The sequence below is a fragment of the Notothenia rossii genome (assembly GCF_949606895.1).
Source record: "Notothenia rossii genome assembly, chromosome: 9".
Taxonomy (NCBI): Eukaryota; Metazoa; Chordata; class Actinopteri; order Perciformes; family Nototheniidae; genus Notothenia; species Notothenia rossii.
In genome coordinates, this window is record NC_136907.1 from 11,774,568 (window position 1) to 11,789,579 (window position 15,012).

At 41.8% G+C, this 15,012-nt stretch overlaps 1 protein-coding gene across 1 annotated transcript in view; it reads right to left on the bottom strand.

Annotated features, from left to right (window-relative positions):
* Positions 1-278: 278 nt before the first annotated feature.
* LOC307018444 (neurobeachin-like) overlaps positions 279-15,012 on the bottom strand; it is a gene marked incomplete at its 3' end in the record, with an annotated part of 48,884 nt that continues 34,150 nt past the window's right edge. The window contains exons 5-12 of the mRNA XM_079648679.1: positions 14,282-14,403; positions 11,864-11,990; positions 10,662-10,781; positions 9,339-9,485; positions 4,449-4,646; positions 2,743-2,876; positions 1,402-1,510; positions 279-449 (exon numbers count right to left, since the gene is read on the bottom strand). Of these exons, the coding sequence (XP_079504805.1) occupies positions 279-449; positions 1,402-1,510; positions 2,743-2,876; positions 4,449-4,646; positions 9,339-9,485; positions 10,662-10,781; positions 11,864-11,990; positions 14,282-14,403 (1,128 nt within the window). The remainder of the gene's footprint in view (positions 450-1,401; positions 1,511-2,742; positions 2,877-4,448; positions 4,647-9,338; positions 9,486-10,661; positions 10,782-11,863; positions 11,991-14,281; positions 14,404-15,012) is intronic.

Genomic DNA, 15,012 nt, shown 5'->3' on the forward strand with positions numbered 1-15,012 from the left:
TTCCCTGTGTGATGTGCCAGCTCCTCACTCCGTGTTCTGTAACCTCCTTTGTCATATTATTGTAAAGGGCAATGGGCACTGAGGTGTCAGTGCCTCTTCATCTCTGTCTTATATTTCATGCTTGCTTCAACTTGCCTTGTACAAATCCTCCAAAGCACTTATTTTTCTATTTCACACCAAAGGTATGGTTCTATTAACCCATTCATTCTCCTATTCAAGTCACCCTATGTAGTTTGTTGTGCAGCAAGGTCATGAAAACACATACACAGTCAGTAGGTTCACACAAGTAAACAGACCTTGGCAGGGGTGTGTATCCAGATGGCAGCGTTGAAGAGGACATGGTCACAGAGCTGTTTGAGAAGAGGCGCTCCATGAGGTAAACCATCCAGATACTTGGCGAAGGACAAGAACTGTTCAAGGACCGCTCTGGTGATGTGAACCCGTGACGACTGGACAAAAGAAAGGGAATATAAATTGGGATTGGAATGGTCACTCAAACACCTGTTTTAACTCTCAAAGGGGCCCGTTTATTTTTTTACATGCACAAAAACCTATACAACACACTACAGGAAAGGGAAAACACAAAAAGCATGAGATGGGCCCCTTTAAGTAAAACTGTACCGTTCATTTAAAAACACACCTTAATATATGTTTAAGGGCAAGATATGACCAAAAGAGCACCAATGCATATTCTTTAAACTGTTACAAAAAAGAAGTGCATCCATACAGAAAAGTAGATGCACATTCGCCATGGTAACAGTTTGATATTTTAGTGACACAGGAGGCATACAGAGTGAATGAGAGTGTCAGCACAGACAGAAAACAGGATTAAAGGGAAAGAAGGAAACAAGTGAAACAAGTGTAACCGTGGTTACAAAGTGCCTGTGGTGTCTAACAGCCAACGGTGATAAGCATTTAATTGAGTCTTTCATTTAATTAGCATACTGTGAATTACTTTTATAGCAAGAAGATACAAGACTAAATTATAACAACATATTATTAAAAAAGAAAGAGTTGTATACTGCATAAAAAACTCAAGTGAAATTTGTACAACTAGTAGTTAAAGATATCAAGTTCAATACAACAGTCCTATAACAAACTCTCTGTTCATGAATAATACCACATTTTGTATTTAATGGTTAATTTGGTGGTTTTGGGCTATATTGCATTACAGAAGGCCTTCTCTTATTGGCTCATTCGACACAAATTATTAGAAACTCCTGGCTGTTCCTAAAAGTGTAAAGTGAGCGTTTATTTGGTGTTCCAGAGTAAACAGCAAATCGTAAAGGGAAATGTATGCATTATGAAAACGATGGAATTACCAGCCTTGAGAAACTTAGTTGAGGACATTGTAATATGAAACATAAGACATACTCTTCACCGCTGAGGCCGATTACTGACCTTCTCAAGCAGGTACCCAATCACCAGGAAGCCTTTCCCACCAAGCATTTGCTCCTGCATCGCCACTGAGCTCTTCAACAGCTCCACCAGGAAGGCCAGCAGGGTGGCACTGCAACAAACACAAGGTACACACACACTTTAGGGAAAAAATGTTTAGAAATTACCCATAGATTTGTAAATGTTCGTATTGGAGTATGAGTTAAAGGTCCCCTATTATACGGTTTTTCATCAATATATTATAGTTCTCAGATAAATACAAAACATGTCTCTGAAGTGTTTGACTTGAAACACCAAACAGATCGTGCATTGTAGCATCCCATAATCCCCTCTGTTTCAGCCCTGTTTCAAAAGGGCTGATTCTCTGTCTGTTACTTTAGATGAAAATAAGGAGCCCCTCCCCACGCCCCTCTGAGAGATATTTGGCTAAAAAGAACACAATGGTGCTCTAGGAGGAGATTCAGGTGATAAGGTGGGGGGGGGGTTACCTTGGTTGGTGATTGGCTAATGGTTACACAACCAAAAAATCGTTATGACATCATAAAGTGTCCAAAATCTGATCAGCTCATTTTCAAACAGGTGTTTATATAAATAGATCAGGACAAAAAGTGAGCAAATATTTTTCCCTGAAACTTTCAGAATATATTTACACAGAGGGGACACATGTTGATGTATAAAAGACATGAAAAAATAGATTTTGCACAATAGGTGACTTTTAAGATGCAAGAAAACCCGTTCCATGTTTGCTTCACCTCTCCCCATACCCACAATCCCCTTCTCCATCGTTTATTTTTAATAGGAAGGTGTTTCTTTCCGTTTGTTATTGCTATCCCCCTGATGATAGTTGATAAATGCTCTCGGATGCAGCTAACATGATGTGGAGATGCGGCCTGATGTAACTGCATTAAGCCTCACATGATGGAGGGGAATCAAGGCAATCTCGGAGCGAGAAAAAAAAACACTCCAACTTTCTCAAAGCGGCTCAACGCTCCAGGGAAAACAACAAAACACTTCTTTCTTTCACACGTACACACCCTGCTCTCTACTTTCAGTTATTTCTAGCCTGCGGCATAATTGCAATTTTGCTCCTTCAGATAGAAGACAATTATCAGACGTAGAAAACTCGTCTTTATCTAATTTCTCTCATAGTCTCTTTGTTCTCGGTTGTTACTGGGTCCATTCCAGGATCAGCGTCAGTACATTTTGCACATTAATAAAAAAAAAATGCAGGAAAGAAATGATGTTTTAGCTTATTTACTGTACTAGAAATGATTTGTATTGTCTTTATCAGTGAACTGCTTGCAGCCACTGATTTTCGTTTTAGATTTTTAGAACACCACTCACCAGACTGTGGTGTCCACGCTGCAGTCATTGAGCTGTTTGTAGTCCAGCTGAGCGAAGAGAGGGAACAGCACCTGGATGCCTCCTATAGAGTGGATGGCACTGTGGATGGAGTGGGTAACAATGGCCTTCACATCCTGTGGGAGGGAAATAGACTGTTAGCGCTCTCAAAGACTATACTGTACTATACTGTATGTGCACAGACACCTAGATGCAATCGCTCACTGCCAATAAAACATAACTCATATCCGACTGACAGTTGAACATCTACAGTAGGTCTCATATACAGCATTACTTCATTACCAGACTTAGTTTTGTTTGCCAAATTATGGGATTCGATGTTGTGTGATGTGTGAGTGGGCAGAGGGTAGAGTTGTCGATTCTTGTTCTGTTTTCTGTCTATCTTCCTCACCCTCTCAGACTTTCAGTTGCACGTGCTACTAAAGAGACGTGCTACCATGGAAACCAAACAATGGTGTAGCTGTATTAAAGTCCGAGTGGAAACAGTCCTGAGTAAATCTGATTTTGTCAGAAATCGGGAGAAATATGACCCCGGGAGGAAACCGGGAGAGGACAATGAAATCGGGAGTCTCCCGCGAAAATCGGAAGCGTTAGCAAGTATGGTTGTACATGAATCGTATTTGCCACTGTCTTTACCTGCAGTACAGCGTGTAGTATAGGGCCATGGGAGGCTCTGAGATGTTTGATGAGGGAAATTGCAATACCAACCAAAAGTAAGATCATTATTGGAGTTGATCTTAAACCTCAAAACTCAGTAACCCTGAACACGTTTAAAGCTCTGGTGAAATCTATTGAATCAAGGTTATCCGTGTGCAAATGTTTATACTGATCTTTTGATTTTATTCAAATGGGTTTTAAAAGGAATTGCTGAAGCTCTGTGTTGCTGATATTATTGGCATGGTCTCCCCTTGTCAAATAGGTCTTTGAACTCAATAGGATGAACCTGGTTAAATAAAGTGTGAATAGCCCTGATTTACAGTGGATGTACAGAGCTATCCTTCTTCTTTTCCCTTTTCATAAGTCTTCTATTTGAAATGTAATCCATGATGCTATAATGCAATGAAAACATTATTATGGATTTCAAACATAACTTTTGACATGTTTTTGTTGATTCAATAATTATTATAAAACTTTGATTTAGCTGCAAAGGGCATCTGTTTGAATCAAGGAACCAAGTGGAATGTGCGACCTCTATTATAACTGAAATAACTAGCCACCAAAAAACTCAATTGGTGCCTGAATGACTGGTGCAATTTATTTTTGCACTAAAGAAGAATCAGCAACCAGCCTTGAAAAAATAACTATTGGCAAAAGTACAAGTAATATCTACAAAAGACAAAGTTGAATAAAAGGGAAAAGACTCTAAGCAAAAATGTTGAGCATTAAAACATTGGTATTTACTGCAGGGTACTTATTTGTCTATCTTTTACATTTCTATTTAACTGATGTTCTTCTGTAGAAAGCACCACATATTTTTCAAGCAGGATGAAAACTGCAGATTTCTCCTTAATACAATTGAGGCGAGTGTGAGTCAGCCTGTGACAAACTAGGCTGATAATCAGACTGAACTGACATTTAATTTCACATCAATCATTCATACTTGAATAGGCTGACGATTGAGCGGTGAATCAGAGCTCTGTAACCAGGCAAGTGACGAGCAGCCACTCCGAGGAGTCCAGCAGACTGACCTGTAGCATGAGAGCGTGCGGTGAGTGGACGAAGATGGAGGCGTTTTCCCTCGGCGACGACTCCAGGCAGAGCTGCGCGTCCGTCGCCTTGGCGTTGTAGGTGAAGGAGATGGAGTTGGCCAGCTTGCCATCGTACAACACCTGCTTGTGGTGCTCGGCCAGGTGGATGTCACTCTCCGACTTGAACTTGAAGGTGCTCTGCAATGGTGGAGAGAGAAGAGGTTGTGTGAGAAAAACTTTAAAAACAAGCAGACAAATGACTTGTCCAGAGACGAGGGAAGTGTGTGTCTGTGTGTACAAGTTAAACACCCAAAATGGAGCCTGCTTAATTGCAGCATGAGCCCTGTGTAAAAATCACAGCATTAGCTTAATGAACACAGCGCTAACACAGGCACTAATTCAATTAGCTCAGAATAAGAGATGGAAAGGGCCGGATGTGTGGGAGAGAGGGGACTTGATCTCCAAATGTTCCTCCTCTCTTTTTAGTCAAACAAAATAATACACGAGAGTACACAGAGAGACACATGTGCTTCTCAATTTCATAACATGTAACAATTGTTTCTCTTGTAATTGTCATACTTGAGAGGATTCTTGTACTGACCAACAACAGTGACACATCTCCTCTCTTTTTAGTCTATGTTATTTTATACATTCAATTTCATAACAAGCAACAATTGTAAAAATGTTTCCAATGAAATCTTAAAGGTTTTTTCATGGACTACTTTCCTTGTAGCTTTCATACTTGAGAGGATTCTTGTACTGACCAGCAACTGACTGACACATCTGTGGAAACTTCTTGTCTTACTTAAAAGAAAAACATATTTTGTAGGCAGTGTAGGATGCTTTTAGTGTGTTCAGAGTTCTGGGGGTCCATATGTCCTGAAGCTGGCTGATACACACATGGAGCCCCGCCAATGAGAGGCCAGCTATTTGCTCCGTAACCCTTCGCATCAGCTCCAGGAAAGGGCCCCCTTGGAGCACCTGCGTCCCATGATGCCTTGCTCAGCCTGACTGCACAGGAAAGCCCCGGGCTGCTCACAGACCTGCAGGCCCGGCGTGTTCTGAACCTTTCATCTGAGGTCTGCTGTAGAACATGAGCCCTGAGCTGTTTTATCCACCATGCCGCACAACATTTCACACTGAAGCAAGGAGTGTAGCGTACAATGGAGACAATAAAGACAACATCCCCTCCACAGCGTAACATCCTCATCTTGGTCCAGGAGCTGAATACTGCTTCAAACCCCTAATCTTTTACTGCCTTCCCATTATCGCATCAATTGTAAAAACAAAAAGCTTACTTATAACTATAATCTAAATCTGAAGCACACTTTCCACACATATTGTTGCCAACAGAATATTATTTACGAGAGTAATTTCAACATAACAGGGCAGAACAGCAATATGATCTGATTTGAGATCATATTTCTTTTGTGAAATACAAGAGCTGATGTTAAAAATGTATAGTAAACAAAAGTGTGAAAATGCTCATTCATTTAAAGTAACCTAGAAAACTGCAGCCAAGGGCAAGGATAATCAATCACAAACACAAATAAATTGCTCTAAGGTTTATTTTTGAAGGTTAGTGGGCCCTCCGCACAAAGAAAACACTGAATAGCCTGAATATTAAAATGCACCTTTCCTGCTGTGTAAGCCAATTGATTGTGGTGCATTTATGAAGCGTGTGTACTTGTGTATACTGTATGTTAAGATGTGGCTGCGGAAATGTGAGCATGTAATTATGATACCGTGCTAAGCGACGGTATCTGAATGTGTAGCCAAGGAGGAGCTTTGCTGACTCTTTGAAGTACTAAGAAATGTACTACAAAGGCATTCAGCCGGCTACATAAAAGGCATGCAAGTGAGAAAAGTGCAAATGTAACAAATGTAAATCTTTACACAACACGCTTAAAAACAAGTGTGTCCCTGACCGATTTGGACAAACACTCGCAGAGGAATAAAGTAACAACTCAACATTTGTCACACCTGACAGCTGCAGTTACGACCCTGGCCTTCAGTGATAACACCACACCCACACACACATGCTCACACACTTCTACTCTATTTACTGTAGCTCTGCCTCGGACTGCGAAGTGGTGTCTCCAAAGCAAGTTCTCTCAAATGTGGCATACCCGTTGTAACACGTATTTTTGCAAATGATGGAGGTTAGAGTCACCAGAGATAAGTTGGGTATCATTCAAACATTTTCAAGATAGAATGCATTACAGATTTGTAGCTTTGATTATTGGTACTGATACCAAACAGCCATGCAATAACTTCATATATGATATCAAATTGATTAATGAATAGATAAAACCTATTAAAAATGTGATCGTGGTTTTTAGGATAGTCATCCCTATTTTGAGCCGAGGACTCAAGTTATTCCTTACCGAACTGAGCCCCATAAAAAACATTTTTAGGCAACAATCCTATGAACATTTATTAAAATGCACTAAACAAGAGTATTTTCAATAATGGTATCATAAAACCTGAGGAATACACACAGCAGGCGATACACAAATGCGGGTGTCCAGATAAGAGTCACACGGTCCATTAAGTGCGTTATGGCCAGATTGCTGGCAGTACAAACCTGAGGAATACACACAGCAGGCGATACACAAATGCGGGTGTCCAGATAAGAGTCACACGGTCCATTAAGTGCGTTATGGCCAGATTGCTGGCAGTACACCGCAATGAGGACATCTGGACTCCGGATGAAGAGTGCAACCAGCAACACACTGAACAACATGAGAGAGAGGACATTAACAGAACACACACACACACACACACACACACACACACACACACACACACACACACACACACACACACACACACACACACACACACACACACACACACACACACACACACACACACACACACACACACACACACACACACACACACACACACACACACACACACACACACACACACACACACACACACACACAAAACCCAGAAGCGTTCCTTTAACCATAGCACCTTCTTCTGTCATTAGGAGGGCATGGTGGTGCTGAGCTGCACACGCGTACAGACATTCAGTACACACAGCGCGTCGGCCATCATGAGCCGCATCAGGCGAGAAGACCTTGAACACCCTCACATTGCTGAAGGCATGTTTAGCAGAGCGAGCAGAGTGTCTGTCTGCTTTTTGCTCCTCATTACCGAACAGTCACACTGACACTGGAAGAGGCTACATACAGCTACACACACAGACACATACTGTTCAGCGTGCGTTGATGCAGTTCTCCTCAACGATTGGCAATGCTCCAGTAGCAAATTGTCATACTCCTCAGTGTGAAGTCTTAAGAACAAGGTAGGCTTATATTCGCATTAAGACAGGAAGCTGTGTTACACAATTCCCACTGGTGCTCTACTTTATCTGACCGAGAAACCCGTCGTTACAATAGCAGCTCAGATGCCCGTGGCTTTGAAACAACTGAGCCGTTTAATGGTCTGGTCTGGGCATCTGAGAAGCCCATTCTGCGCCACGCAGAGAGGCAATCATTTCACTGATCAGCCGGAGGAAGCCGTGGGCTGTGACAGAGTGAGGAATCAGTATTCATGGCCGAGAAACAGCAAACCCAAAGAATGCGATCATTAGGAAGAGCAAGAGAGGACTCTAGTCTATAACGTGACTTCTGATGTGAGCGAGTCTCTGCCACATGTTCTCTGCATGTTGTCAATGGGTTTCTCCAGCAGTGTCACAAAATCATGTGATGGTGAATTAAAGCAAAACTCCTGATTTAATATATACCCTTTTCTAAGGAGCTGTTAAAATACCAGCAGATGTTCACACACATCAGCAGCACCAAATATCCCTGCACGGTATCTTGGTGCTAAAATGTTGACACCTTCATAAGCAAGCTGTAGTTGGCCTGAGGCGAGCAAGTCTGCTAAAACAAGAAGCTGACAGCTGGCAAGGTGATGGGACATCTTAGCTGTCTCCGAAAGCCAGGCCACAAGGCAGAGAGGGTGATTTATAAAGCCATCAGTGTTCAAGATCCAACTTTGTAAAGCCTGATTTGAATGATTTTTGTTTGACAGGAACTCAAAGTACTTGGTCTAGACTGACTTTGACGGCCAATCCACCCTCGCATGCTTCCAAACCGCAAATTCCACACATCAATTTGTGATTTCGCAGGAAGTAATGCGCAGGGAATAAAACAAGTATTCAGATCCTTTACTTAGGTAAAACTACTTAAACTACAGTTTGAAAAGCTTCACAGTATTATTGCTCTATAAGAGACCATAAGATGTGAAATATACATTTTATACATTAAGTGACAACAAAGCCCTCAACCTAAAGGCAGGGATGGTGATTTATAAAGCCATCAGTGTTCAAGATCCAACTTTGTAAAGACTGATTTGAATAATTTGTGTACGACAGGAACTCAAAGTTCTCTGTCTTGACTGACCTTGAAGGCAAATCCACCCTCGCGTTCTTCCATAAATCTATTTGTGATTTTGCAGGAAGTGCTACGCAGGGATAAAGAAAGTGTTCAGATCCTTCACTTAGGTAAAAGTACTTTAACTAGAGTTTTAAAATGCTCCACAGTATTAATGCTCCATAAGAGAGCCCATAAGATGTGAAATATATGTTTTATACATTAACTAACAACAAATCCCTCAACCTACCAACCAGGAAGACGTCCAGGCATCAACACGCAGCTTATTGTCTGCGATTGACAGCCTAAGAATGATTGAAGGCCTCTCAACTACATCTAGCGGACAATGTGAGCAGGGCAAGACAGCCTTTAGTAACATTGACCATGAAATCCTCAAGTCGCCAGCATATTCTTCCTGCCAAATGGCGCATGACATTGATGCACAGTATACTACATGCAGTACGGCGGGGGATAAGGCAGGAGGTGGCCGCTGTCTCACCTTGTATCCTGGGCCAAGTTGATGAATGGCAAAGATCTGAGCTGGGTTGAGAGCTTCACTGAATACGTAAATGGCTCCCAGCTGCCCACAAAACACCCTGTTAGCGTCCGCTGTCTCTGAAGAGCCCAGGAAACACTTGTCGTAACTCTGCAAAAAAAAAAAAAAAAGAGAAACACAAGAAAACACATTAGCTATGACATCAAGCATTTTGAACTCTGAGAGGTATCTTGTAAAGAGGGTTTGGATCTCATCATTTATACATTTGTGTTGTCTTATACAGTCTATGTTCAGTTAAACTAATTATTGCTCTTGGACTTGCAAACTACAGGCATGCCACACATAAATTCTCCCTTTTAGATTGTGTGTTTTAGGACTCATAACACTGTTGAGAAGAAGCATTGATCTTCACAATCTCTAAGACGACTCAAGAGTTAATCAATTATTCATTTTACTCTGTGGTCATAAGCCTGTGGTATTCTGCAGAGATGAATAACATGGATGGCGAAAAAGCAGATTCACTTTTGATGGCTGCTTGTTTTCTAGCTGCTCCTCTTTGGAAACCCTGATAGCATCGAGACACTTGTTCTTTAACTTGTGTACTGTGGATTTATTTGTCTTGTGATTTTTGCTGTGAGCTGCGTGAACAGAAACACTCTATAGCTCAAGGTCAGGCAATTTCTTACAGAGAATAACACCGGCCCTTGCTAATTGCAGCAATGTCAAGAGCCAACCGTGAAGGAGGTGTAATAAAGGCTCTGCTGCCACGGAGAGGTCGAGTATCTGTGCCCTGCGGAATGGAAAAGTTTGGAGTTTGAGGCGAGGTGTGCTGGAACGCAGCCCAAGGGCACCTCTGCACCAGCTGACGCCTGCAGAGGGCAAAACTCAAATGTTTGCCAATATCACATTAGGAGGTGAGCGAGGAGCCCGAGTAATACCAGATTTAAGAGGCCATTCCAGATTTCTTATTTGGGGTAAAACTTCTGTTAGCAACATCTGATTTACAGAAAATATGTTTTATCAAAGCTCAATCACATTTTTTATTTAAAGGGGCCCTATTATGCAAATGTTCAGGTTTCATAATTGTATTGTATTTTGTGCCTTTCCTGTGAAATGTTTACGTCCTGGGTCAAAAAAGTTCTTTATTTTTCCTTCTGTGCTGCAGCATCTCTTTTCACCCTCTGTCTGAAACCAGAGTTTGGCATTTTAGCATTTTCAGACCATTTACATGCACAGAAACCTGTAAAGTAACATAATAGGGCCCCTTTAATTCTCCCCCAGTTCACAAGGCAACAAACTGCCCCTGCTTTAAGCCAAACTTCTTACATCATTGGTGTTGACGTGCCAGGCCATATCGCCGTAGGAGACCAGTTGACCGTTGACATAGCAACGGATCTCAGAGTTCCTCCAGCGGTTGTAGATGTGGACGATGCTGATCATGTACCACTGGAAATAGAAAAACACATTAGGAGAGAAACCAGATGAAATAAAAACGATACAGTACATTTGGCTTGTTTTCCCTGAGGATGTTAGATTTGAACAGTTTACCTTCAAAACTGTCTTGTTTTTCATCATGTTTTTGATGTCAGAAGTGCTGTATTTTAATTTGTCAATTTAGTTGTGTTTAAATGTTATCCTAATGAATGTCTCCACCATAACAGGTGACTGGTGTTGCCGCCAGACAGTTGTATATATGTTGCTTTTGTATCATATTTCATACGTTGCACTGTTGGTGGCCAAATCCAATATATTGACTAGACGGCTTTAATGTGTTGTTTGCACCTTTGCTCTTATAAATCAATAAACACAGACTTTTGGGAACACATTATTGGTATTGCCTGGCACTGTGCAATGACTCCTTTCAGATTGTCTTTAGCACTTGTGTGTTTGTGTCAAGATGTCCGGCTCTGGCAATACTGAGAATGTTTCCTCTAACAGCTTTAGCTCTCTATAAGACGGTTAGCCAACATTGGAGGTTTATAACATGTTAAACTCATTGATTCGCCAGAACTCTCTTCCAAAGCTTTCCCTTTGCTCTCATTAATGCAGCATTCAAATTGTGCATGTGTTTTGATTAGAAAAATGCATTGCTTAGAAGTGGACAATACTACACTTGCACACACACACACACAAATGATAACATGCACAGGGCGGTCCAAATGCTGTGAGACATGGGGACTTATGAATTGATATAATGGAACCACTGGGAACTTTGTTAGACAGTGCAGCAATTCTACTGGGTCAGCATATACTGCAGAAGGCCATCTCATCAAGTGAATGTGTGTTTATGTGTGCAGAGCGGTAGCAGAATGCTGACAGCGCGGCAGAGTGGCAGTGTGCAGGTCTTAATTGACAGAACTTATCTACACTCATCAACACTCCTGGTGAGAGCGCGGCAGATAGAAGAAGAGAACAGCAGCACACTTTTGATGCCGTCTCATCCGACAAGTGGCACAAGGTTACCAGTCTGTGCAGAATAAAACACATTAACTGAGCACGGTAGTTTGGTTTGTGTATGTTTTTCTTACCTTGCGAGGCTGGAAATCATATTTCACACAGTGCTGAAAGCCTTTTCCTTTCGACTTCAACGATGTCACGATGAGACAGTTTCCCACAAAGTGAGCGGAGTAACCTATTCCTTTACTGGTGCGAAAACTGCAAAACAAATCAGACACTCATTTCAGTTTGTTATCGATAAAAGATTGGGTTTCAAAACATGGCTTTCAGTTCAAAACTAAGGGCTCTAAATCAAAGTGATGTTGGCTCTTCTTAATGAATGGTCGAACGGTTTCATTACATTGGAGTGAATATGAATGACGTGACACTTTTGAATGGATGGTACAAAAAAAATAAAGCAAACACTTGTCAAATATATTACATATTGACTTTGTTGTCTGGTTTGATTTGTCAGACCAGTTGTTTTGTAAATAATATTTTTGTTTCAGCAAGCTATCACTAGCAAAAGGTTAACTACATCAAAAGGAAGTTAACCATCTTTTCACAGACAAAACTGTTACAAAAGAAAATCCTGCCAAAACAAAAACAAAAGAAGCGCACCTTTCACACTCACAGAACAGACGTTTAAGCAAATACAAGTCATAGAAAGGCAGATTTTAAAGTGTTTTCTTTGCAACAGCAAAATGGGTCCCAGATCATAGGTTTGCGGAGAAACACAACTAATCCTCTTCCCTCTATTTCCCCTCCATATTGTTTCTCTCCCCGCACTGGTAAACTCCATGTATGTAAAGCAGTCTGGCAGCTAAGCTTCTTCACAAAAACAACAAGGCACATTTGACTTAAAAAAAAAGGGGACCCAGAAGGATCACACACATAGCGGAGCCAGAGAGCAGATATAAATCCCTCTTGAGAGAATCCCTGGTGCACGTTAGAGAGCATGTAGTGTGTTATCGCGGCCTTCATGCAGCCGTGGAGACGCCATACTGTGAGACAGGCGGCTGGAGGAGCAGCTGCATCTGGGGGAGGATGATAAGACCTGGGCTCTCGTTCCACACTTACCATGACAACTTGACAAGCGGTTACTAGGGCAACATGATTACATCCTGACATTCTCCATGATCAGAGCTCATCCCTGCAATGGTATCGGGGAGAATATACGGATGTATGTCATACATGCTGTAGACTAGCAGCTTCCCGCTTGTTAAGCAAAACCCTTTCTGTTCATAATGAATTCAAGTTTGACTGTGAGAAGGGAGGGGGGGGGGGGGGGAGTAAAGGGAGGACGGTGGAGGGAAAAAGCAAAAAAGCAGAATAAAGGAGTTTAATTAAATAAAAGGCCAAAGCTAAATAAAGCCTCATAGTGGTTACACCGCTTACTTCGAGGTCCAGAGCTGCACGACTAACAGAGGCATCCTCCAAGCAGTGCACTTATAATGGAGTGCCTTGACATTTAAAGTTATACTGTAATTCATTATCTGTTTTTCTATTAACTTCCTTTCTGTCTTATTCACTCTAATGAGTTAAGTGTTTATCATGTGTCAGTAAGGGGACTAGCTCAACAAATAATAGTTCAAAATCATTGTTAATGTGATTATTAAATATTTAGCACTATGTCACAGTTGTAGATTTTGCTGTTCCTATTACAAATCATGAAACCAATCAGTGACAATATAGCGGGGCGGACTGGGACAAACAATCAGCCCGGGCATCTCGACTTTGGTACCAGTAGTAAATTGTCAACGTCCCGATGGCCAGTCCTCCACTGCCTGGACAGCACTTACGTATTAAATCACCTGTTCTGTAAAGTGCTGAAAGCTAAAGTTGGAGTGTATTCGGCCAGAGCAAAAGTCTGAAGTCCATTAAGTGCTTTTTTTCTTACTGTGTTTAAGTACAGTGCACTCACCCTCAACCTGCGTCACTCGTGCTTACTTCACTTAGTTTCTTCTTACTTTAACCAGAATGCCTTTTAACATTCAGTAGAAACCGGGCCGAACTTGCTTTCATCAGCAGCGTGCTTCTCTTAGCTTGGATCAATAGTGATGGCAGAGGCAAAGAAGACAGCTTGTACGGTCAACAAGAGGTACAATTCTTACACAACCAGGAAAAATACTTTAATCTGTGCGGCATTGAGGGATGCTGCCGGTAGGAAAGCTGGTATTACTGCAGCTTTTTCTGCTCTGCGTAAGCGCTGGAAATTGAGAGCCTAAAGAGAAAAAAAACCTTATTCTGTGATCCTGAAGGACAGACACAAAAACCTGATGTTTACCCATTGATGTCTTTGATTCCTCTGTAACAGCGCTGGCAAAAATGTCAACGTGATGTTATGGGGTCAGCAAGACAGGCAAAGAATAAAAAATCGATGGTAGATGGAAAATCTCAAGACAGTTGCGAAGCACTGAAGAGTCTTTTTTTCCCTTAATGCCTTTATTCCAAGTACAGATGAAGGACTTTTACGATGAAATAGACCGAATGAATGGTGCTATACTTACCAATAGAGGTACGGTTTGTCTTTATCCACGTTGATGTTGTTGAGTGGATCCTGCCTGAACCAAGTGTTGATAGTGAATCCGTTCTGGTAAGGCCATTTGGCTATTGGTGGCAAAGCTATGGCCTGGATACACACACACACACACACACACACACACACACACACACACACACACACACACACACACACACACACACACACACACACACACACACACACACACACACACACACACGCACACGCACACGCACACGCACACGCACACGCACGCACACACACACACACACACACACCAGATCATGCCAATGTTTAAAGCAATCAATACACCTCTCAGTCAATCATCACCTCTTGCACTGCTGCAGAAAAGTGCCAATTAAGATGTGCTGACTAACTGCCACGAAAATTACCATGAAGGTATCTTCAGCAACAAGGGAGCACAAAGATACATTTGCCTAATTGCTTTATAATACTGCTCAAGTGTGTGTGTGCGTGTGCGTGTGCGTGTGTGTGTGTGTGTGTGTGTGTGTGTGTGTGTGTGTGTGTGTGTGTGTGTGTGTGTGTGTGTGTGTGTGTGTGTGTGTGTGTGACGAAGATTGGTCATGCAGCCTTCGTCAATTATACCCCAAAGCTAAGGAACAAAATATCTATAGACATCAGGGAAGCTTTCTCGGTGGCAGACTTTAAAAGGAAGCTCAAAACATATCTGTTCACTTTAGCCTTTTAGGAACCTAA